Here is a 27,301-nt window from a genome sequence, read left to right on the forward strand (position 1 = left end):
ATCTTTGTCAACATACTGTTTTGCAAATTGTAAACGCTTCCGTATAGTTCTTCTTATTAATAAAAGGCTTTTTCTTGAAACCTTCTTTTCATAAAATTGTTCTACAGGTTTCTGCAGACAGTTCTTTAGTAAATGATTTTGAAACGAACGCTGATAACTTTGCACCACTAACAGTCGGATTTTTTTTGTTTTTATTTCTTTAATTACTGCTCTCTCTTCTTTCAAAGTTAGTTTCTTCGGAGCTCCTTTTACATCTCCACTTGATTTAACATTCTTTAATTACGTATTACTGTTGACTTACTTCTTTTCATTAATTCTGAAATTTCTAAGTAACACTTTCCTTCAATGTGCCAATTATAAATTAATTTTCGTTCAAATAACGAAACTTCGTTACCTTTTCAGCTCATTTTCGAAACGTGTTGACCCTTGCAATGTAATACCACATATTGACATAATATATACACATTATGTTCATATATAGAATAAAGCCGATATAAAGCCGGAGAGGACCGTGCTTGTAAATATTTTGATTTTAAATTTGAAAAAAATTTCTTCGGTACGAATACTTCTGCGACTCGAATTTTGTTCAATTTCAGCTAGACTTCGACTCTTTTACGTTACGTTAACATCTTTTTTCCTCTTACAATAAAATTTATAGTGCTCTGAAAGCCACTATAAATTTTATAGTGTTCAGTTATTCCAGTATACAATGTTAGTGTTCTGAAAGCCACTATAAAATTTATAGTATATATACAATGACCATTATAAGAATTTTATAAATAAATAGCAATCGTTCAAAGTCAACAATAGGAAGCGTACGAGTAGTTTCTGTGACTCAATGTATACTATTGTACCAGTTGGTGTGAGGGGACGAGTAATTTGATAAAAATTCAACGAACGGGTATTTACCTGGAGGAGGGGTAGGTAACTGGCTCGCAGTCGTTTGGTAAAACACGAGCCGAAAGGGGAATAAAAGCGCGGAATTAATGGACAACGAGCCGAGCTATTCAGGACTCTTATTATCTCGGGCTCGTACGTCGCGCGCGTTATTAACAGCCCGGGCGCGATTCTAGTCCCCGGCGCGGGCAACTTTCCAACGGGCTGGCTCTTAAAAACGGACACTTAAACCGTGTTACGCGGCGCCGATAAACCTTCGCCGAACAAGCCACCGGTTTACTTAATTGCGCCAAGCGTACGGCGGTATTTATTAAACTGTATGCACGTGCGCGCGAGCGCAACAGCGACTCGATGCAGCGGCGTTAAATCAAAAGAGGGCGTGTCTTGCAACATTTCGCTTGAATCGAATCAGTCGTGGTGGCACGGGAATAATTTATCCAAGTGCGTGAATGAACCTTGTATCAAAGTTGCTGCAAGCTTCAGCTTTCCAGCGCAGAGAGAGGACGTTGAGGTGACGGCGATTGATGGACGAAAAAAATGTACACAATCCTTTCAAAGAGGAAATGAATCAACTTCGAAATCTCCGAGATTCCTTAAACTATGAAAAGGTTGTTACCGTCGTATGATAGTATCCTTGTATGTTTAATAACTTGACCAAGTTTTTTTTTTCATGTCTCCAGAGATATTCAAATGCTAATTCTTATTGGACCACTCTGCATGAGTAAAGTCAACACCATTTACGACCGCCATTTAAAGTAACAAAAGTATTAAGTAATTATTATTATTATTGTTCGTACAATTTGAAATTGTTAAAAAATTTAGATTATCGGTATTAGATGTCCTGTATCTGATTCATTTTTGTACAAAGTCTTTCACTCTCAGAAATATTTTTTTGCTAAAAGGTAAGCAATTCTAAAAGACCGCTTTGTTTAATTCTTCGCGATGAATTTTAAATATAATATAATATGTAATATAATATACAATACAATATAATTTTAAATATAATATAATTATATAATATAATTTTAAATATAATTATATGATATATAATATTTTATAATTATATAATATAATATATAATATAATATATATATTATAATTATATATTATATATTATAATTTTAAATATAATATAATTATATAATATATAATATAATTGTATAATATATAATATAATATAATTTTAAATATAAAATTGTCAAATATAATATAAGTTATATTTATCAATATAATCCCCATAGACAGTAGATTGAGAAAGAGCACTGTTCTAGCTGAAAATTTCCTATAAATTCTAATCTCTATTCAAATTTCAATAAAATGGTCTTATATTTGTATTGTTACTGTCATAACACGAAATAAAGAAACAAAGAACTAAGTGAGCTTGTTAAATTTTGTACAACTAAATGTTGATAAGTATTTAGTATCTAAGATTACAGTCAATATAATAATTATTGAATCACCAATGTGTAATTATAATATTAAAATATGTGATCATCTACTATAAATTATAATATTAAAATTATAATATTAAAATATGTGGTTATCTACCATTTAATTATAATATTAAAATTTGTGATTATCTACTATGTAATTATAATATTAAAATATGTGATTATCTACTATGTAATTATAATATTAAAATATGTGATTATCTACTATGTAATTATAATATTAAAATATGTGATTATCTACTAATTATAATATTTACATGTATTTACCTCGTCACTCTTTGCGTGGCGCCACCTAACACGGATCCCTCTTCTTTCAAACTGGGATAAATCTGAAACATAAAAGATCGATCGTGTTAAAAAAATCTCCGAATTAAAAAAAATATATTCGAATTTTAATCCTCGAGGTGCCAACACGATTATACGTACGTGCACGTTTATTTCATTTCTATGTATTTACATTATCATATCTGTACTCTTCTCTTTTATTATTTTCTTTATCCATACGATTTGTTTATAACAATTTCAAATGCAAGAATTCACATTCTATTAATTATATAATAATCTATCTCTCCGAACAATAATCTCTTTGTTCCGAGGGATTTAAATAAACAAAAGATAAAGATAAATAAACACCACGCAGCTTCCAAGAGTTATAATTGTTTAATTTATACGTTTAATTTAAATATACAACAACCCTAATATCTCCTTTCGTTTAATACGTTTAATTTAAATATATATAACAATCCTAATATCTTCTTTCAGAAGAATTTGAATTTATATTTACGAACGAAAAGCACGAGTAAATGAAACAAATCCGATTCGAAGAAAATGGGAACTAAAGCGCTTGAAATTTTGAAGTTTTCAAGTTCCATTCTATCCAAAACGAAGCGTCGAATTTTGCTCGTTAGATTTTCAAACGAACGCCGATCTTCCGTGAAACAATTATAAAACAATTACCCGTCCATTGCATCACGAACGCTTACATGAAAAATCTTCACGAGGCTGTTTAAAGTTCACGCTTTACGTCGCGAGGATGGTCGTTCGAAGTTTTTCTTTATGTTGAACGCGAGTGTCGCAGTAATACCGGAAGCTCGTGTAATTTTCTTCCGCGTCGTTGCGTTTAAAATATACTCCCCGCTTGCATCAGCTCCTTCAAGCTTTTCCCATTTGCCGGGCGAGATTACACGAGCATCGGTTGTAACTACTGATAGGATCCGAGACACTTGGAATCGCTTCTTGTCTACATTGTCTACATTTTTCTGCATTATTTTGAAGACGACACGATGCTCGGAACTCGTGAGAACTCTCGCCAGATCTTGAACTTTTCGATAGATCTCGAATATTTAGCGATAGCGATTTTATGAAATTTTGATGAACGACATATTTTTTCAGAAATCTGAACGTTCTCAAGACGATTGAAACTTTCAAAACTCTAACACCGAAATTACTGGCAATTGAAATGTGGAAAAAATTAAAGTAGGAAAGCACAAGCTTTTACAGTTTTTTTTCAATCAAACGTTGTCGATATATTCTGTATATCGCTGAAAGCATTGTTAAAGAATTATAATAGAAAAAATGAATATAATAAATAAATAAAAAATAAGTGAATATAATATAATTAGAGAAAATGCAAAATAATAAAAAAAAAAACGATATATGATCTCAATTCTTGAAACATTGACGTTTCTACGGAAGATTCTGAGAGAAAAGATATGAATTACGCGACGAACTAACCTGAAAAATGAATTATTCACTCGCTGAATTAACGCAAAATCGCAAAGTGAATTTCAAAGAATAATCAATTTTTATCGCCGTTGTTCTTGTACTCAGAAAAATAACGTGAAAGTATAATACTTTCTGACTATTATTAAATAACAATAATACACATTTTGCACGTCTCTTTAATAATACTTTCAATAACATATTTTTTTCCATTTTGATCGTTTGGACACCCTGTACGTACAGGGCGACCGGTTTTAATCTGTAAATGCAAATGTGAACAATCTACAAAAAAAGTAGTTCAGATAAGAAACGAAGAATGGTTTCGAGGGAGCCACAATCCTGCAAGTAGTTTCCTCGTAGACGAGCACGTAGTTGATAAAATATTGATGGCCATTTTGATCGTGCTGTTGACCCCAGTATTAAGGAGGCATTCTGGTAATCCGGCTTAAAACAAAATCAATTTCTTTTTTACATTCTCTCAGAGTATGTGCTTTCGAGAATGCCTATGTAAGAGGATTTGTTCGAATTCATAAAATTAGCAAAGTTATAGATATTTAAAGGAAACGGTGTACTACTCGCAACGTAAGTATGAATATTTTTATACAACGGGTAAACAAAAACTTCAAATGTGTTTTTCTCAAGAAATATTTTATTTTATAATATTATTATTTATTTTTATATTATTATTTTATATTTTATAACATTTTATTTTTATATTATTACACTATTATTTTATATTATTTTATAATATTTTATTTTTATATTATTACACTATTATTTTATATTATTTTATAATATTTTATTTTTATATTATTACACTATTATGTTATATTATTTTATAATATTTTATTTTTATATTATTACACTATTATTTTATATAATTTTATAATATTTTATTTTTATATTATTACACTATTATTTTATATAATTTTATAATATTTTATTTTTATATTAATACACTATTATTTTATAATATTTTATATTATTATATTACACTATTATTTTATAATATTTTTATTTTATATTATTTATTATTGCAAGTATGAATATTTTTGTACAACAGGTAAGTTTAAATGTGTTTTTTTCAAATCCATATTTTTTAAATTGGCTGACGGGATATCTCACGTTTTAGTTGACCGATTGACTTAAATATTGGAGGATGTACCTTCATCGCATAAATCACAATCACATTTCAAAATCTGATGTTTTCTTTTATTTTTTCTTACCACTCAAAAGACGAAAAGCACAAAGAAAATTAATATTTTAACTTCGAAATGCTGCCATTTTTTTAATTTTCGAAATTTCGCTGTTTCCGAGATTCACGCGACAGCCATATTTATACTAATTAAGATGCATTTTGGTCTTTAGTTTCAAATAACCAGATGGACCGGAATCACTCATTCGAACCCGTTTTTAAAAACATGCTTTACTTAGGGCTATATAATTTTCACAACTTTCATTAATTTCGTTAAAAAAAAAATCGTAAATACTCTTTAAGAATACTCTTTATGAATAAATCCGTGTGCGAAAACTGCATACCAAAATGTATCATGGTTTCCTTAGAAAAAAATCCCCACGAAGTCGATCCAAAACCCCCAAAAAATCCCTCGAAGACTTTACGACTTACGAAAGCGCAATTTATCAAGAACATTTTCAAGAATTTCGATCTTCAAATTTTTGTCTGTATTCAGATACATGAGAATTCCAAGTGCTCGCTTAAATTCTTATCGATTCTTCTTACGCTGGCTCGGTGCTAAGACTGATTCTGAGTTAATAGCTATCCTTATTATAAATAATATTAAATTATTATATAATATATACAATAATTATATATATATATATATTATACACACTATCCTTATTATAAATAATATTAAATTATTATATAATATATACAATAATTATATATACTCTCTTCAAAGTGACCTTATTCATAAACGGTTCGGCACAAGATTATCTACGTCTCTCTCCTCTCCATCTGTTCAGCGAATAAACCAAAATATAAAGACACAACTTGCAGCATTGTCAGTCAGTCCTTGTATAATAACAGTTCTTGCATAGCAGTTTTCCTGTATATATAATTCTCTGCAAACAATCCTGTGCAACTTTCGACACTTGCCCAACGAGATGTTTGAAACAGCACTTGCGTGAAGAAGTATTATTCATGTAAACACCACCAAGACTATCATTATAAAGGTTTTTACGAATAATTGTACAATTTTATTACCTTGACCTTACGACAATCGATAATTTCAGTTTTTCACAACTGCTGATTTTGAGTATTCTTGTCAAAATTAATATTAATTTTCGTTTGGACAGAGACATAATTGTTCCATAAAATCTACTTGTTTTAAATTATTTAAATTATATAATAATAATACTATAATTTCTGAGGTTTATTTTATTGCTATATGATTCGTATCATACGAGTTATAATGATCGATTCATTACGTAGAATATTCCGATACGATTGTTCTAGTGTTTCATTTATTTATTTATTTCTTGTCAAAATTAATATTAATTGATATTAATTATATATATGTTATATTAATTATAATATTAATATATATTATATATATTATAATATTAATTAATTATGACAGAGACATAATTGTATAAATCTACTTGTTTTAAATTATTTAAATTATAATAATTCGTATCATATGAATTATAATGATCGATTCATTACGTAGATCATTCCAACACGATTGTCCTGGTGTTGATAGATATTTTCTTTTTATTTATTTATTTCTTGTCAGAATTAATATTAATTATATATATTATATTAATTATAATATTAATATGTATTATAATATTAATTATATTAATTAATATTAATATGAATTAATTATGACAGAGATATAATTATGTAAATCTACTTGTTTCAAATTATTTAAATTATCATTTAAATTATAACAATTCGTATCATATGAATTACAATGATCGATTCATTATGTACAATATTTCGATACGGTTGGTTGGCGTTAATAGATACTTTCATTTATTTATTTATTTATATCAATATTTTTGTAAAATTAAAGTCAAGTGTTTGTTTGACATCCGCCATGAAAGCAATAAAACAAACCTCAGAAATTATAGTATTATTATTATACACGGAATCCAACAATCCCAATCTAACGCCACAATTGTGCCAAATGAATTGCATCGTAATTCAATTATGTTGCGCTTCGATAACACAGTAATTCATTTACATCGTAATTAAATTATATAATTCAAACTTTTTAATTAATTATCGTAACTATGAGTGTAATTGAATTACAGCACAGTTGAATCACAGCGCGATCAAATTGCAATGTATTAGAATTACTTAGAATCCCGAAATATGAATCGATATCGCTGAAATTCTCGACAAATATCCGCCAAAATTTTTAAAAAAGTATTCATTTATCTGCACTTGTAAAGAGTATATTCTTTTATGCGATGACCTCTCAAAATCAAGCAATCTTAATGATAAAATGTTCACTGACAAAATAAGACTATACTCTAAAGAATATATTCTTTTAGGCGACGATGACCTGCCAAAATCAAGCAATCTTAATGATAAAATGTTTAATGATAAAACGAGACTATACTCTAAAGAATATATTCTTTTATGCGACGATGACCTCCCAAAATCAAGAAATCTTAATGATAAAATGTTTAATGATAAAACGAGACTATACCCTAAAGAGTATATTCTTTTATGCGACGATGACCTCCCAAAATCAAGCAATCTTAATGATAAAATGAGACTATACTCTAAAGAGTACACTCTTTCATGCAACCTCACAAAATCAAGCAACCTTAATGATAAACTGTTTATTAAAATCAATCTCAGGAAACCGATGACTATTATCAAATTAATGACTTCAATGTGACCTTATAATTAATAAGAACTTTGTTTTCTCTAGATTTTCTTCATTATTAGATAATAATAAATTTTAATAACAATAAACTTTACTTATTATATTTATAATAATAAATGTCACTTCTGTGTATTGAGATTTTTCAAATTTTTCTTTCTCTTTTCTCTTTTCTAACAGAGTTTCATTTACTTCTTTCAAGAAACGCTTGGCGATTGCCGTTTATTTCTACCTTCAACGTAATATTGCAAGTTAGGGAAAACTAAATTTATATTTTTAAGAAACTTCTCCTCCTTCTCAAGTTTATGCTTGTTGTTTAAAATGAGTGCAACGAATGAGTTTATTTCTGTTCGCGTAATACGAATGTATTTCTTCTTCTTTTTCTTCTTTTATTTTTCTTTAATGATCGCATCGACAGCGTGGTCATTAGCAACGACGGTGCCATTAAATATGTGTGTAGTAGTTTATGTTTCTCAGGTATTTTAACACTCTTTGTACGTCATTTTGAAAAGTCAGGTTTATGTCTGCGTTGATTCCGTATTTCTGTCTTTCGGTTTCTGTGGCGTGGCATTCGTGCAATATGTGGATTATTGTTAATGGTGGATGGTTATTGCAATGAGTGCAGGTGGGTGGTATAGTTTTTTTGTGTCAGCTTGGTATGACCGGTTCTTAGGCGTGTGATGATTATTCCTTCTTTCCTGTTGTTAAAGTTTGGTGTTTGCTGGTAAAAAGTCTTGGATACTTGGATTGTGTAGTTGGGTGCTTTTAATTGTTTTCCATGTATTGTTCCATTCATTTTTTGCTATTTTTTTGCTATGGATTATTTGATCGTCGCAGGGGATTGGAAGATGGCTGCGATTGTTAGTAAGTGAGGGAACTGTGGCTTCTTTTGCTGCTGCTTTTTCATTTCCTTCTATTCCTTGATGAGCTGGAATCCAAATGACTGTGGCGTTTATGTTAGGTTGGTTGTGGTTTAGTTGTTGGATCATGGATATTAGTTGGTTTCCTTGATCATATGATTTCGTTAGGGATTTTGCTCATGAAGTCAATGTATATGACGATCTGGGCTTCGTTATTTGAGCGTGCATATTTAATGGCATAAGTTTCGGCTGTGAAGATGGAGATTTCGTGTTTTTTTTTTTTTTTTTTTTAGCTTTTTCTGTGATAATGGCGTATCCAGCTCCAGTGTCCGTTTTCTCAAATTTTATCACCCCCGAAATTTCACTTTTCCCTTACTTTTTAAACACCAATTCCGACTCGAGCAAAAATTGCGCATCGTCACTGTGAAAATCCAATTGCAAGAATATATTAAATCCAATCGAACGGCGGGAATTACGAATTACAATACAAATACGGTATAACTAAATTAGTCTACAATAATTCGACTGTATCGTATTCACAATTCGAATTATTATACATTGCGATTCAATCGAGTGAAAGATAACTGACTCGCGAATTACGAGTACAACGAGGTACGGTGTAACCGAATGATTCTGTAATTAATAATTCAATTGTAATTCTGCGCAACTTCTGTGCTCGATCGTTTAAAGGACCAGCAAGCACCGAGCGTAGACAAGTCATTAACAACGTGGGGAGGGCCGGGATCGTGCCAGCCTTGCAGGCCCGCGGGAATCCGAAGCCAATTTACTGCAAACATACGACGTCGAAGAAGGATCGAACGATCCATCCTCAGGAGTCGATTAAGCTAATTCCACTTGCTTGACTCGCCGGCCATCCTCGATCGTTAACACGTGCCTCAGAATGCGATTTCAGCATACGATTTACGACGCGACGACGAAAGGAATTCTTTGGAGATATTAAATCGAATCGAATCGATGCCGACTAACATTGAAGATTGAAATGCAGCATTGGGACAATCGCTATCTTCTCGAATTCACCTATTCGAATTATTCAATTATTCGGTTACTTGTATTATTGATGATCCGTTCCAATTTCAAATTTATTTTAGAATTATTTGCTTTATTTATATTTTATTGTTTATTACTATTTAATATATTTATATTGTTAATTATTTGTATAATTTATTATATATAATAAATATAATAAATAATAATATTATTATATATAAATATAACAAATAATAATAATATTATATATAATAGTATAATAAATTATATAAATTATTAGCAAATCCCTAAGTTTGGGTTAGACCCGTAATTAGGTTTCATCTCTCGTTTTTTTCTTTTTTTTTTTTTTTGCAAAAACGTATTACTCCTCGGGAATTGTATAATGCGCTAGTTCTACCCTACCTAGAACATTCTAGCGTTTATCCTTGGTCGCCTTGCCAAATTAAATATGTACATACAACCTCTGGGTAGAGCATAGTATAAATTTCTAAGATTCATATCGCTCTCCAATGCACTATGCCAACCGAATGATATTTTTTTCGTACTGTTTTGCCCCCGATAACGAACTCGTTAAATACAAACGAACCTGCCGTCTGTTTAAATTTGCAAAATCGGTTCGTCAGATCTTTTAACTCGTTGCTACGATTCAAATCTCTACGCTCATCGTCTTAAATTTTATCACAGAGAAATGCATGACGAGACTAACTCGTCAAAGTGTTAATTTCATTATATTTATTGATTTTTCCTACTCTCGATTAACTGATCGAAGTAGAAACCTCAGTCGATCAATGCCCAATGCGTAGCTTAAGTTTTGACAGGCCTAAAAATTACGTATACTTTGGAGGGCTAGTACATATTTGATTGACATGTGCTTTTGTGGTTTATTTTAACACATTATGACTTATAAAAAGCAACATTAAAAAAGAGAAGAAGAAGGCTCTTATTTAACTTTATAATCCTTTTACATTACCTATCGCTGTGCATAATTCCAAAACAGGATTAATGGCAACAAAAGGATAAAAAAAGTTCAAAAGTAAACAATATTCTCTAGAGATTGACGATCCAACATTTTGATTTTTGTGAAAATTATGAGAATAGCAGCTATTTGTTTTTGATGTATCGAATTTATGACAAAAGTTTCTACGTTTTTTCATTTATATTTCTCGAAATTGTGAAAAATTAAGAAATGTTCGATCGTTAATCCCTAGTAAATGTTACACTAAAGATACGCACCAAGTTTCACAGTAATCGGTTGGTTAGATACCGAGATATCTTGCACACCGTTTCTAAAAACCTAGTTTCGAGAGAAACGCGTTTAAAGTTTCAGAAACGTCATTTTTCATATGTATCCTTTACTTACATTTTTACTTATGTATCGCGGCTCAAGGTTCTTACAATTCACAACTAAATTGAATCCAAATCCCCTAATACTCGATTCACCAAAAGTAATATTCGAATCACACGATTTACACATTACAATAATATTATATTGTATTAAAGTTAATAATATTTACATTAAATATAATTATTTTTTATATTAAAGTTAAAATAATATTATATTACATTAAAGTTAATAACATTTACATTAAATATAATTATTTTTTATATTAAAGTTAAAATAATATTATATTACATTAAAGTTAATAATATTTACATTAAATATAATTATTTTTTATATTAAAGTTAAAATAACATTATATTACAAAGTTGTAAATAGTGATACAAATTCAATTATTCTGTATCCGCGGCGGATTTATTATTACACCCCAAAATATGTCGTTTCAAAGGACCTTTTGCATCTTATTTCTAAGATCTTCAAACTTACTTATTTAAAACAAACAAAAAATTAGATTTCTCAAACTGTCCCGACTCCTTAACAAAAGAATGAATCGTCAAGGAAAGAACGAAGAGGGTTTCTTCGTTCTATTTTTCGTTGTAAACTTCGACCTGGAGATCTGTTAATAACAACACGGGATGATAATTCCGATGGCGGGAGAGGGCTCCGATCGTAAAATCGATCGCGGCCGATAAAAACGGGGAAGCGGCGTCGATAGTTCAGCGTCGACGTTGCGTAAAAGATACGGTTATTGCCGATGGCGCGGCAACTTTGAAATATTCAGCGCCGGCCATCGGCGCTACACGCTACCGTAGGTATGAATATAATTCCCCGGGCATTGTCCCGCAAAAAATTGATTCCTTCACACGCGCGCGTCCTGTACGTACGCCCCTGACAAAACGTGGAAAAAATTAAATCTACCGGCGGCGCTTTCGCCCCGTGGGCGACAGGCCGGCCCCGGACCAAATTAAATTGGACTTACAGGTGGCATTGACGGACACGGACACGGATCATTTAAATTTTAAAGTAGTCACCGGTTGTAACTGTCGCGGAATTCCGACCGTTCTAACGATCCTCGTCGCTCTTTTCTCCCTTCGTTTCGTTCTGGCAACGTGAAAAATCTGCTGGATTTTTTTCTACCGTCGGCATTCTCTTTTCGTTTCTCTCGTCTCTTTCGTTTCTTTGTTTCGAAGCTTCTGGGAAACCTCGTGTCGATGATCTTCTCGCGCGCGCGTTACTTTCAACGATGGATAGCGTGCGTTTTGTCACTTCGGGGCTCGTACGATTTAACAGAAATATGTCGCACGCCTGTGAGGATAATAAAAATTTCACGTAAGAATGTTCAGTGTTCCTGTTCCCGGAGTGGGGCAGTCCTTGAATTATGAAAATTTCATTCGTTTGGTATTTTCAGAATTTTTCCTGTACTTTGTAAATATCTCGTATTATAAATAATCTTGACTGTCATTGTCAACGTAATGCATATCGTGAAGTGACAGGAATTTCTATCTTTCGGGGATAATTGAACAATTATTATGTAGAATATTTTTTTTTTTTTATATATATATATAGGGCATCGACTACGAAGTCTCTAGCGATGTGTTGAAATTGACTCTTTGTAACTGGTCTCAGTAGTTGAGTCTCCTTTAGGTAGTTGATAACGTTTTTTTTTTTGTTGTTGTTGTTTCTGGCAGGTTAGAGCGGTGTTTTGATTTAATCCGTATTTACTTCTTATGCTTCGGTATTTTCTGCATTCATGTAGCAGGTGCTGGGTGGTGATTTGCAGGTTGCAGGTGTTGCAGAAAGGTGGTTCTGTTTTGGTTAGGAGGTATTCGTGTGTGATCTTGGAGTGTCCAATTCGAAGCCTAGTCATAGCTATCCATTCTTTTCTGTTTATATTGTTGTTTGGTATTTTTTTGATAGAAATGGTGTGCTGTGTCGTGTATCTTGGTTCTATTTGTCGTAGTCCAAATTCTGTTCCATTCTTCTCTTTGGATCGTTGAAGCTAGTAGGTCTTGGTGAGGAATTGGGATGTTGGTTTCTTTTGTTTGGTCGATTGTTGCTTCTTTGGCTAAAGAGTCGGCTTGTTCGTTTTCTTCAATTCCCTGGTGTGACGGGATCCAGGTGATTATTATATGCTTGTGGTCATTAGTAAGTTCGGTGTACGTTTCCTGAATCATTTGTATGACTTCGTTCTTTTTTGTTGCTATTGATGTTTGTTATCGCGTTTATTGTAGTCAAGGAATCTGTATAGATTACCGCTAATTGATATTTGTTTTCTTGGATGTGCCGTAGTGCTTCAAGTATCGCGTATGCTTCAGCGGTCAGGATGGATGTGTGGTTGGAGAGTCGTTGTTTTCTAGTGGAGTTTTCTGTGACTATTGCGAATCCTATTCCGTGTTTAATTTTGGAAGCGTCTGTACAGATCTTGTGGTAGTTCTTGTATGTGTTGTTTAGTTTCTGGAAATCCTGTTTGTGTTCTATGTTGTTTTTTTTTTTTTTTTTTTTTTTTTTTTTTTTTTTTTTGTGATTAGCCAGGTCGGTGTTTGTTTTTGGTGTATGTAAAATATTGTGTGCGTTATATAACTGAAATTTCATCAGTACTACAATGTCTATGATTACGTCAATCGAATTTGAAACAAATCTGACAATATGCGTGGAAATTGCCAGATATTTATTTTATTTTATTAATATACATTTTATTATATTACATAAAGAAATATATATATTAAATAAAATATTACATAAAAAAAATATATTAAAAGGAAAATATTATACAAAGAATATATATATTAAATTAAATATTACATGAAAAATATATATATTAAATAAAATATTATATAAAAAATATATGTATTCTATTAATATGTATTTCGTAAAAAGATTAAAACTTACATCTCACCAAGTACATGTTTCGTAAACGCAAGTACACGTTTCTAAGCTACTGTATACGAACTCCATTTACTGAAAGAAAATTTAATTGATACGTAATTAATTGAACTTCTAAATAGATCAAACTATTTATACGTGAACTCCTATTATTATATATATTATAAATTATATATTATATTACATTATTATGTATATTATACATTATATATTATATTATATTATTATACAAACTTCAATTATAACCAACTATTCGTTTAGATAGAACTGGATTTCTTCAGGTACGAAAACTGCAATGATATACACAATTAATACGTAAGTGCCATTTCCGAATAGTTTCGGCGTTTGAAAATAAATATTAATATCACGTATCAAATATATTCATAGATAAACGAAGATGATAAAAGATGCACATTATAAGTAAATTTAAACCTAGACACCGAGGATCGAAGTCTAAGCAACTTGTTTATAACTCATTAAGGTGCACGCGAAACACTTTCTACTGTAACGTTGTTCAACAACTGTAACAAACGTATTTCAAAAAAGCTACAGTCCGCCGAGCATGTCTCCTTGATTGCCTCTCGACCCGTTCGAAGCCGGAAGACTCGTCTTGCAGCCGCGCGCGCGCGCGCGCGCAGGAAGACGCTGGCAGAATGGAGTTACAACGTCTGATCTCCCTCGACACGATCCTGTCGATGCAGTTGTGCAACCGCCACGACACACGCAGCTGAATTGCATAATTCCCTTTTGTATCTGCGTGAGGGAAAACGAAAACACTGTTACGTGGAAACCGGCACCTCCGTCTTAGTCACACCGTGGCTCACGAAAGCAGGCTCGATGCACACTTGGCACACGATGCATGCTTGGCGTACAAATATATCACGTGTGACATGTACGAAACGTTTACAAATTTTATTGAATTTATTTTGAAAATTTATAGTACAATGAGAGACGATTGCTAGGATCACGTTATCATAAATAATTTGAAAACAAACTGAAGACACACACACACATATATATATAGTGGTTCATGAAGGTGTATGAACATTTGCAGTACATTTATCTGTATATTTCTAACGTGTGTTACGTTAGAACATTTTAAAATTTCATATGTTAAGAACAATTAAAAATTTCCATATATTGATACTATAATGGGAGATGATTATGTACATATAATATAGTATATTATATATTATATAGTACATAATATATTATAATGTAATATTAATATAATAATATAAGTAAGTATATAGTATATAATATATTATAATATAATAATATAAGTATATAGTATATAACATATTATAATATAGTATATCATATATATAATATATACTTCATATATTGATACTATAATGAAAAATGATTATGTATATATAATATAGTATATCAGTATATAATATAAGTATAACATAAAATTTATACAATATTAATATAATAATATAAGTAAGTTTATATTATAATATAGTATATCATATATTTTATATACTGATACTGTAATGAGAGATGATTATGTATATATAATATAGTATATTATATATTATAATATAAGTATAATATAATATTTATACAATATTAATATAATAATATAAGTAAGTTTATAATATATAATATATATTATAATATAGTATATCATATATATAATATATATTTCATATATTGATACTATAATGAGAGACGATCATTAGGATTATGTTTGTAAAATTTGAAGCCAATCTGAGAATGTGTACAGTGGTTCACACAAAAGTATTTGAACGTTTATATTTTATATTATGTGTGTTATATAAAATATTTCAAAATTTCATCAATACCAATGAAGATTGATTATTCTGGTTATTTAGTAAAATTTGAAACTAATCTGAGAATGTATATATAATTATTCACGGTAGTATTCGAATATTTGTGTACATGTTCAATATGAAACATTTAAAAATTTCATTAACATTGTAATGAGACGCAATTATACGTAATGGTTTGATGATTTCTGCGATATAGTCAATGATGATTTTTAATGAGTAACAGATTTTAATTAGCATTCTCTTTATTTTAAATCGATGGTAATAAAAGATAACTGTAAATAGAAACAAGTAGGAAATATTGGCGTGCTGAACATGTTTCTTTACGTAAACGTAATTAAGGCTGTAAATCTCACGAAGGAATATTCAGGATTTTCGCATTAAAAATTCGAAAATTAATCTTCTTTTCCTACACATAAAAATGCTTTTCACACTCTGTATTATAGACATTGGATTCAGAGAAATTTTTCAAAGATTTCCAAATATTCTAGACATTCGAAAATTTGTAAAAAAAAAGTTCGAAAATACTTATCACTGTGTTCATAGAAAAGAAATAAGACCTTTTCAATTTTTTTCAATAAAAATCGAAGAAGACAAATTAAAAGCTGGAATCATTTCGAAATTATCGAAATGAAAAATTCAAAAATTGACGATCAAAGAACAATAAACAACCGAATCGATTTCCATCTTCAATTCACAAAATATTCCTCGACGCGGTTCGCAAGGAAAAAACTTTTCTCGGCACCGTGTACAACCACATAATCGCTGCCATTTATGCAACAATGTTCCTCTAGGAATCGTACACGTGTCGTTTCGACACCGTTTACATTGCAAATTCGTCTCGGAGAAGTTGTTACTGTCGACACGTTGCTCGATGCAAAAGTTGCCCCGCTGATTAAATTAGCGCGCCAGTTGTTTCCAGAATCGGAACCCACATTGTTCCGATACTTCTGCCAGAAACTGCGCGCACACGTAACTCGCAAGTATAATAACTTGATAAAACTACGATGTATCATAACAATTAAATGTTCGTGCAAATGCTTACTAATTCGCCATTGACCTCGAAAAAGAAGAATGGACGGATTAATTTTAAGGAAATTCGCTCGATTGGACGGCTTTTAAAACTGTTGTTCGAACAATTTTGATTGGATTTCATTATTTGTGTAATTATATTGATAGTCGATATTTAAATAAGCGTGGAAGGACCTCTTTGGGAGAGACGTGATTGCGAATATGCCACGTTGCGAGATTCACGACTGTTAGATCTAGAAATCTCGGGGAGTACTTGGTATTTAGATTAGGTTTGGATTAATTGCTATTTAGATTGGTATTTAGGTTGGATTGTGACGAAATTCGTCTCTTCTTGCGCGGTTCTTGAACATCGTTGTTTCTCAGTAATTGAACTCGATTACTTGAAAATGTAATAACAACTGACAGTTGGTAATTACAAATGAATTTCCTTCAGGAAATGATAGCTAATGTGCAAGATTTGGAAAATTGTTGTTATTAAATTAATTGCTATCAAATCGTTATTAAATTAAACTTAATATATATACATATGATTAATTATTATTTACGATTGCTGCCAATGACATAAAAACGAAGGAATTTTGTTCGAAATTGATACTCATTAGATGGTCATGGTTGGTAATGAAAAAGTTTTTTTTTTCATAATCTGACTCACTCTGATTTTATTAAATTTCGGTATTAATCTGCGATATGATAAAATATCATCGAACAAAAATTATAATATCATGTGTATACTTTTATAATCAATATAAATATAAATATATAACATGATATAATAATAATAACGTATTAATACTATATTATATACCAGAACATTGTTATAATAAAATATTAATACTATGTTGTTATAATAATACGTTATAATAACATATTAATATTATATACCAGAACATAAGGACACTTTTTTTTATTTCTACAAATTATAAAATGTTCATATCAATACAAATTCATTAGCACATCATGCACTACTCATGGTAAAAAGATTTCAATCAAACACAAAGTATTGAATTCTTTTAAATACAAAATACATATTTTGGATTTTATTTATTTGAAGTGCATACATAGAAAGATATATATATATATTTTTTATATATATTTCAACACATTATTTATATATATTAATTAATTATTTATATATATATTTTAATACATTATTTATATATAATAATTAATTATTTACATACATATTTTAATATTTACACATATTACATATTATTATTTATATAGATATTTATACATATTACATATTATTATAATATTTATATATATATATACACATATTTATTTATACATATTAATTAATTATTTATATACATATTTTAATATTTATACGTATTACATATTATTATAATATTTATATATATATATATACATATTTATTTATATATATTAATTAATAATTTATATATATTTTTTATATATTGTTTAATATATATATATTACATAATAATTTACACCGGTCACAATCTTCTCGCGTTAATGCCCCCGCCACAAAGTAAATTCTGCGAAATAAGTAATATCGAGCCGCCATTGTTAGCGAAGAGGGGAAATAAAGGTGAGGAGAAGATGAGCGTAACAGACTCGACGTAATCGCGGATAGCGGAAGAGGGAAAGGGACAATAAAATTGATAAGAGAAGCTCTGCGGGATTAGCGTCGGACGTTTATGGTTGACTATCCGGTAATGCTTGGGAGGGAGAGGGTGGAGGAATATTCCTCGCAGACGTGGCGTTGTACAGACACTCGATCGTCGAAACGTTGAATATCCAACCAACGATATTCCACCGTTTTACTTTAGCCACCGTGGTAATACGCGTTTTCCAAGCGGGAAAACTGACAGTATTATAGTTCGCGGCGGGGGCGAAGAGAGGGAGGGGCGAGCGCGCTTTCGAGGGAATTCCCCCGTTCCAAGCCCGGCGCTCGTCCGAAGGAAACTACTTACACGACAGAACGTTCAGAGGCGATAAGTCGTTCGCCCGTAAAACTTTATTATTTAGCGGGACGCGTGAAGGAAATTCGAGAGCAGCCACGGGATAACAGGACGCTCGTAAAGCCAACGGGACGCGACGCCGTGTATGTGTATCGAAAGAATTTTGGCCGCTCGCGATGCTCGTTATCATTTCGCTTCTCGACGAGAAATTCCAGTTCTCCGATCGTCTCCGATCGCGTTGTTGAGACAGAATCAATCAGCGTTTGTTTTAATCGGTGTGAATCGATGTACAGGGCGTCTCGAGGGGAGGAACAGAAAAATGCGTCGAGAGGGGAGGAACAGAATTTGCTCGTTTTCGAGTTTTGAAAATTTGTCAACTACATCGAATCATATTGACTCTCGAAATATTGCGAAATAATAACAACTGAATCGATAGATAAATCAAGTATAATAATCAAAACGATTAAACTAATTTATAAATTAATATATTTATTAATATATTTATTATATATATTAATATTATAATATTATAATATTAATATAATAATAATTGTATAATAAATTATATTATAATAATTTATAAATTAATGTATTTATCATATTAATATTATAATATTATAATTAATATATATAATAAACATATTAATTTATAAATATTTATTATATATATTTAATTAAAAAATAAATATTAAAATAATAAAAAAATATTATAATATTAAATATATATATTATTATATATGTATATATATATATATATAATATTATAATATATTAATTATAAATTAATACTGTAATACAAAGTATTTTTTGCAACGTCTTATTTTTATTATTACTATATATACTTGAATTTATTAAAACAAAGATAAGAATGTTGAACGATGTTGGTTGTTGAATGTATATATATCAAAAAGGAATTAAATTATCATCTGATAAGTGATATTCGTGTTGGATTATTAATTTTTAATATTATCTCAGGAATGTTGTAATTATAGAAATATCTGATAATTCACGATTTTTGCGTCGAAAGAATTGGAAAATGTTCAGCTCTGAAACGAATTTACACGTGTTATTTGTAAAAAAGAATGAATTCACACAACATTTACAGGTGTTATTTGTGAAATGAATTTACACAACTACACTGAAAAAAGATACAAATCCGCGGTATTATAACTTCCGTGTGTATCTATTTAAAAATGATTTTGCGTAATCTTTGCCGATTATTACACTGAATACAGCGTAATTCGATGAAATTCCAGCAAATATTCCATTCAATTACAATTCAATTGTCTTTGCCACAAAAGAACGCTGATTGGCCCGACTTCTTTACGTAAATTGGATCCCGTCACGTGCGTCCAAGTTCAACATGCGATATAATACGTACGTTCGAATAATAAGACAGGTTTTCCTCGAATAGAAACGATGCATCATGAATCGTGCCTCAAATTTACCTCATTTCCTCCCGGTGAGCCACGGTTGTTCGAAGTCACGTACTTGTTTCGAATAGAGAACGTTACATTGCGACGTGTTGCCGCAGGTTGAAAAGCAATTTTATTATTTAGTCGACGCGAGAACAGTATTATCACCTTTTACGCATGAACATTGCTTTACGTAATCTCGATAAAAGAATCGTTACTCCATAATGCAAATTTAACCCGAATTTCATCTAAAATGGACGTCGATTGCTTAATAAAACTGTACGAGGATATTACAATACAGTGAATGCTTAACATTATGCTAATTCCCGACAACTAAAGCTAAAACAGAAAATTGGAAGGACGAACTTTGATACAATAGAGTACACTAGCTTTTATTTATTTTAGATCTCTAAATTAATTTAATTTACTTTAAATTTTAATTTTAATTTAATTTAATATAATTTTAATTTTAATTTTAATTTAATTTAATTTAATTTTAATTTTAATTCAATTTGAAAATTTATTTCAAATTTCTAAATTAAATTAAATCTAAATCTAAAAAAAATTATACTGTTTAAATCTCTAAAAGTTATATATAAGTATATTATCTATAAGTGTATTGTTTTATATTTATAAAAATTATAAATTGGTAAAATTATAAATCTTGACTCTACTAGAAAAGAGAATATAATAATAAACTCGGGCTCAGTTTGAAACTCGACGCGTCCACTTTCAAAACGCATAGCACATTTTAAACCGAAGTTTCGCGATTAGAAAAATTTCTGATTAAAAAGTACAGTTCTCATTGCGTCTCTAATTCTTAAATTAAAATCAAATCACCTAAAGCTGACATCTCTTTATCAATTTTAAATTTTATGATTATAAAAATTCCTGATTGATGCAATCTTTATAAGAAACCAATAAACTGTCGTCCCTAATTTCTGTCTATCATAGTTTCAAATTATAATCGATCGAAATCGAAAATTAACTTGCCTCTGTCAACTTTGAATTGCACAATTATAAAAATTCCCCAATTGAGAAATACGATTTTCCGCCCCAAAAAAAACAAAAATTTTCGTTACGTTTTTAACTTCCGCCTACCGAGTCTAATTCTCTACCTATCACGATCTTAAATTACAATCAATCAAAATCCAGAATTAACTCGCCGTTAAATAATCACGTGATTATAAAAATCCCCGACCGAGGAGCAGACTTTTCACAGAAAACCGACAACTTTCTGCCTTGAGTATTAAATCTGAAATTGAAATCAACTCGTCTGACACCGACTGGTCGTCCTTATGAATTTTCACCAATTTCACAATCACACGTTAAACACATCGGTTAAAGAGATTAAAAACCACAACCACCGCGATTTTCGTCGAATTCTCGGATCCCACGGCTTCAAATCCCGAAGGAAGGATTCGCGTAGGTGGAAGGATTCACGATAGGCAGCAGAAGGAAAGAAGGAACGAGAAACGAATCGCCGCCGTAAGTTTCTCGTCAACACGAACGTTGCGTAAACACGTAGGCCGCGTGTCTCTGAAAAGGTGAGCAACGCCGTAATTTTACGCGAGGAGGTCGCGGCCGTGTATCTTTTTCAACTACGACTACGACGTCTATTTACGCGGTGAAATTTCCCTCCTGCAGAGTGTATCAAGGACAGAGAGAACCTCTGCTCGCGACGTGAAGATACTAGCCGATCTAACGCACGCTGAAGAAGCTCTCGCGAGAAAACGACCGTTTTCCTATTAATTCTTTTCTTCCTTCGTTCCTTAAGTGTCTTTTAATGTCTCAGCGGTGTTTCTATCGATCCGTAGCTTCTGTCTTTGATAACTCGTCACCGCGTATTTCATCCTCTGCGTTTAGGTTTTAAAAATCCACAAGCGCAAGTTTTTAATTGTATCTTGAAGTAATATCTAATTTTTAATTGCAGGAATGGTTTCCCGCGTGTGCGATGTGAACAGAGCTGAGTAAAATACAATTTTAAATGGCAAATAATAGTAAATAGATATTTTATTTTGTATCATTTATGTTTGAAAATGAAATATTTTATTTGTTCGAAAGGATGTACTTTTGAAAATAAAATATTTTATTTGTTGTAAAAAATTTCGAAGATAATATTTCATAATAGTATTTTATTTGAAAAACGCTGAAAATATTTGTGCCGTTTCTTTTCCTTTATGGAAGCACACAGTGATGATATTGGGAACGATGGCGGCAACATTGCAGAGTTAGAACTACTGCAATATTTAGGCGATGAGGATTTGCAAATTCGAAGTATTACGAAATATAAATACACGAAACAATTATTTTTAAAATATAATACGTCAATTCCATCCAACTGCGTTCCAGTTGAAAGACTGTTTAGTTTCGCTGGCTTAACTCTTCGTCCACGAAGGAGTAGTTTAAATGATGAAAATTTTGAGCGATGCACTTTGTTACACGCGAATAGCTGCATTTAAAAAGAAAATAAATTTCGTTTGCAAATATTGTGATTTCTTGTGTTATCTCGTTTTACGTTACGTTAATCATTTTCACAATTTACTTCCAGGTTAAGAACTATAGAAAGTATTTTATTTTATGCTTTATGTCATTAAAATAAAAAATATTTTATTTTACGCTTTGGATTATCAAAATAAAATATTTATTTTCATGCTTCAGCTTTAGATTATCAAAATAAAATATTTTATTCACTGAAATTTTATGTCCCGTTTGAAATACTATTTTATTTGAATTGTGAGGAATCCATCATTTAAAATAGTATTTGAAATATTTTCTCTATAAATATTACCCAACTCTGGACAGAGGTTGGACAAAATAATGGAAACACCCTTGTTTACTTAGAATATTCTTTATTAGTAAAATTTTCACTTAGAATATTCTTTATTAGTAGAATAAATTTATTCTTATTATTTTTTTATTAGTAGAATATTCTCTATTAGTAGAATATTCTTTATTAGTAGAATTTTCACAATTTATTTTCAGATTAAGAACTATGGGAAGTATTCTATTTCATGCTTTATGTCATTAAAATAAGAAATATTTTATTTTACGCTTTATATTATCAAAATAAAATATTTATTTTCATGCTTTAGCTGTAGATTATCAAAATAAAATATTTTATTTACTGAAATTTTATGTTTGAAATACTATTTTAGTTGAATTGTGAAGAATCCATTATTTAAAATATTATTTAAAATATTTTCTCTATAAATATTACCCAGCTCTGGTAAAATTCAAGCAGCAATTTTTAAACGAAATAAAGTTACTTGCGTTTGTGTCAAATTTTAGAAGTTCGAATGCGATAAAGTTCAAGTCGAGTCATGATATTTACATTGACGTGGCGGTGAATTTTAAAAATGTAATTAATTACAATGAAGTTCGATTTCCGTGTTTGTGTTAAATTTAAAGAATAATCCTGGTATTCGTGTTTCGTGTTTCGTGCCAAATTTCAGAAAATTTTATCGAGCGCCAAAGCTTTGTACGCGATAAATTTCATATCTTTGCACTTACGTTTGCGTGAGATTTTTCGAACTTTCATCAATAGCAAATTACGTTTCCGCTGGATTTTAGGATTCTGAAAGGGATTCTCAGATGAAAATTTCGGACGATAAATCGTACTGAAACTTGCAGAACGCTCAACGCCGTGAATTGCACTCGGCGGGATTCTGAAATTCGGTTTCTCGAATTTTCCACGATCCTAAAAGGATTCTCGTGTCATTTTTAGATGACGCGACCATGAAGAAATGTAAGTGACGTCCATTTTTGGTCCAGCACGCGCCCCATACGTTAATATGACATCATAAACAGGCTTTCGAACCTCAAGTTCGCCAAAAATCGACAAAACGACTTTCTCACTATCTTCGTGATACGTAAAAAATGTATAAAAATATATATATATATAAATCACTCTCGAAGGACACTCAACAATTTTAATAGTAATAGATATTTGCATTATTCCTTCTTTTTACACAGCACAAAAAGTGTTTTTTCCTTTTTACAGAAAGTTTTAAAAAACACAGGCTGCTCTTCTACACGTAAAATATTGATCATTTTCAATAAGTCAAAACGCGAATCATTTTTCATGTGGTGAACGTAATTCTTAACCAGAATGTATCATTATCATTTGAAAGACTGAAAAATTTCACGATTTTGAATTCACTTTAATGATGCGGCGTGTCATTTTTAACCTCCTGCGCTGGAATAACGCACACGTCGAGAACCTTTTCTTCCCAAAGTTGCAATATTCCCTCAGTTTTAAGTATATTTAAGTATGACCCAGGCAGAGCAAATAATAAATTTGTTACTTCTCAATAATTTCTATCCAGTGGTGTGTCGTACCGACGAGGTCAAAAAGAAAGCGACGAATTATCGTATATGCGGTTTGGTCACTCGTTATGGTCCGCAATCGGTTGCCAGCGCAACTTAACACGAAAGTTGACGTTCATTTAAATAATAAGCGACGATGACATGAATGTTTTCGTCATTCTTTCCTTTTCTGCAATCGAGGAATTGAATGAGAAACGGAACGAGTCGTTATAAGTATGTATCAACGAGTTTAAAAACGAGTATAAAATTATACTTATACTCCTGAAACAAATGCATGTTTAAATTCCGAAATGATTTTAACAACAGTTTGATTCCAATCGGTGTATTTAATCATTAGTCAAACGATTGAATTATATTTTTGAAATATATTCTTTTTATACGAAATATATAGATTCGAACAGAATCGTTTCGAAAGCCTATTAATACAGGCTTAATTATATTAATACACGCAATATTTGTATTTAATAAACTATATACAGAATAAAAATGTAATATAAATAAAATATATGTATATATAATAAAATATATATAAATAAAAATGTAATATATTAAAATATACAATATTATATATTTATATTAATATAAATATATAATATAATAAATATAATAAATATAAATATTATATACGCAAGAAACCAAATCGCAATGCCACATCGATTACATCAAAGATGACCAAACTGAAAAAGATAAAAATCAAACAATAGTTTACAATATTGATTCACTGTATTTTTAGTATAATCGAAGTGTAATTCGATCGATCGTCGATGTTAACGGTAAATAAATATTTAACGCGTTGAATAAATGCACAAATAGCATCAACATCCACAAGCATTCACCAAGTTCGAGGTCTTTGACGAACCTGCGTATTTTCGTTTGAAGTGACTTTGTGCAGGAGAATGCATCAACTAAATCAATTTCAACGTTCCTTGGAGGTTCCGGCGCGTTTAGGATAGGGCTAGCCTACTCAAAACAGACGCAAAGGATCCTCGAAAGTTCTCGGTTCCTAGAAGAGACGAGGTTGTAGTCTGAGCACAACGAATGACACTCGACAATGTATTTTTTTGAGTTAACGTCGATTTTATAATTATCGTTTTTATAGTTCGAACTCGATTGTCGGTCGAGACCTAGGTGTCTGAATCCTTCAGATAGAAGCCAATGCTTATTATACGACAAAGTCAGAATTAAGAGGGTATTCTGGTAATCCGGCTTAAAAAAATCAATTTTCTTTTTTTTACATTCTCTCAAAGTATATGCTTTCGAAAATGTCTATGTAAAATTGTTTGAATTCGTAAAATTAGCAAAAGTTATAGATGTTTAAAGAAAACGGTGTACTGCTCGCAACGTACAGTATGAATACTTTTGTACAACGGGTAACAAAAACTTCAAATGTGTTTTTCTTCAAAAAATATTTTATTTCGTAATATTATTATTTATTTTTATATTATTATTTTATATTTTATAATATTTTGTTTTTATATTATTACACTATTATTTTCTATTATTTTATAATATTTTTATTTTTATTTTTATATTATTATACTATTATTTTATATTATTTTATAATGTTTTATTTTATAATATTTTATATTTTATATTTTTATTATAATATTTTATATTTTTATTTTTATTTTTATTTTTATATTATTATACTATTATTTTATATTATTTTATAATATTTTATAACATTTTTATTTTTATATTATTATACTATTATTTTATAATATTTTATTTTATAATATTTTATAACATTTTTATTTTATATTATTTTATTATTTTACAATATTTTATTTTTGTTTTGTACTGCTCGATTGATTGTAAGTATGAATATTTTTGTACAAAAGAAACTTCAAATGTTTTTCTCAAATCCATATTTTTTTAAACTGGCTGACAGGATATCTCACGCGTTAGTTGAAATTAGGAGGAGATCTTCACAGGATATACTTTTATCGCATAAATCACAGATTTCAAAATCTGATGTTTTTTTTTATTATCTATCTTACCACTCAACAGACGAGAAGCACAAAGAAAATTGATATTTTAACTTCAAAATGCTGCCATTTTTTTTAATTTTCGAAATTTTCGCTGTTTCCGTGATTCACGCGACAGCCATATTTATACTTAAGATGCACTTTCGTTTTTTAGTTTCGAATAACCAAGTAGACCGGAATCACGTCAGCCATTCGAACTCGTTTTTAAAAACATGCTTTACCTAAGGCTATATATATATATATATATATATATATATATCATTTCCACAACTTTCATTAATTTCGCTAAAAAAATAAATTGTAAATACTCTTCAAGTATAAATAAGTGGTTTCCTTATAAAATAATTCCAAAAAAAGTCGATCTTTTCAAGCCAGATTACCAGAATAAGCCCCTTCAATCATCTAATTCAAATCATCTCAGAGTCATTTCATTTTCCACATCAGTGGATGATCACTTCCGCATCAAGTGGCATAAGCAAAGGCACGTGATCGACCACATCAATCGTCCGATTGTCCTTGACGCACAAATTTCGGCAAATAACCATCAGGTGAAATGCGTGCGCTTTCAAACATCGCAACACCTCTCGACTTGTGCAACTCCACAAGTGGCGTAGTCGATAGCCAGATGTCGAACGTTAAGCAACAATATTTACGATTCCAATTAACATGGTATTACCGACGTTCCGCTAATGAGCCGAACGAGGTCGTGTCCCGATACATTTGTCGAGTGTGACGAGAACGCAACACTGCTCTCTTAATTGTGAATATTGTATTCCAAGGATACACGATCGCG

The 27,301-nt window shown here is 30.5% G+C and overlaps 1 protein-coding gene across 4 annotated transcripts in view; it reads right to left on the reverse strand.

Moving 5' to 3' along the window:
• LOC122530860 overlaps positions 1–27,301 on the reverse strand; it is an 81,757-nt gene that overhangs the window by 29,546 nt on the left and 24,910 nt on the right. For all 4 annotated transcript variants that reach the window (XM_043658221.1, XM_043658218.1, XM_043658219.1 and 1 more), the window contains exon 3: positions 2,616–2,677. In XM_043658221.1, coding sequence (XP_043514156.1) covers positions 2,616–2,677 — 62 coding nt within the window. The remainder of the gene's footprint in view (positions 1–2,615; positions 2,678–27,301) is intronic.

Source organism: Frieseomelitta varia, unplaced genomic scaffold (genome assembly GCF_011392965.1).
Source record: "Frieseomelitta varia isolate USP_RPSP 00005682 unplaced genomic scaffold, Fvar_1.2 scaffold_358, whole genome shotgun sequence".
NCBI classification, from domain to species: Eukaryota; Metazoa; Arthropoda; class Insecta; order Hymenoptera; family Apidae; genus Frieseomelitta; species Frieseomelitta varia.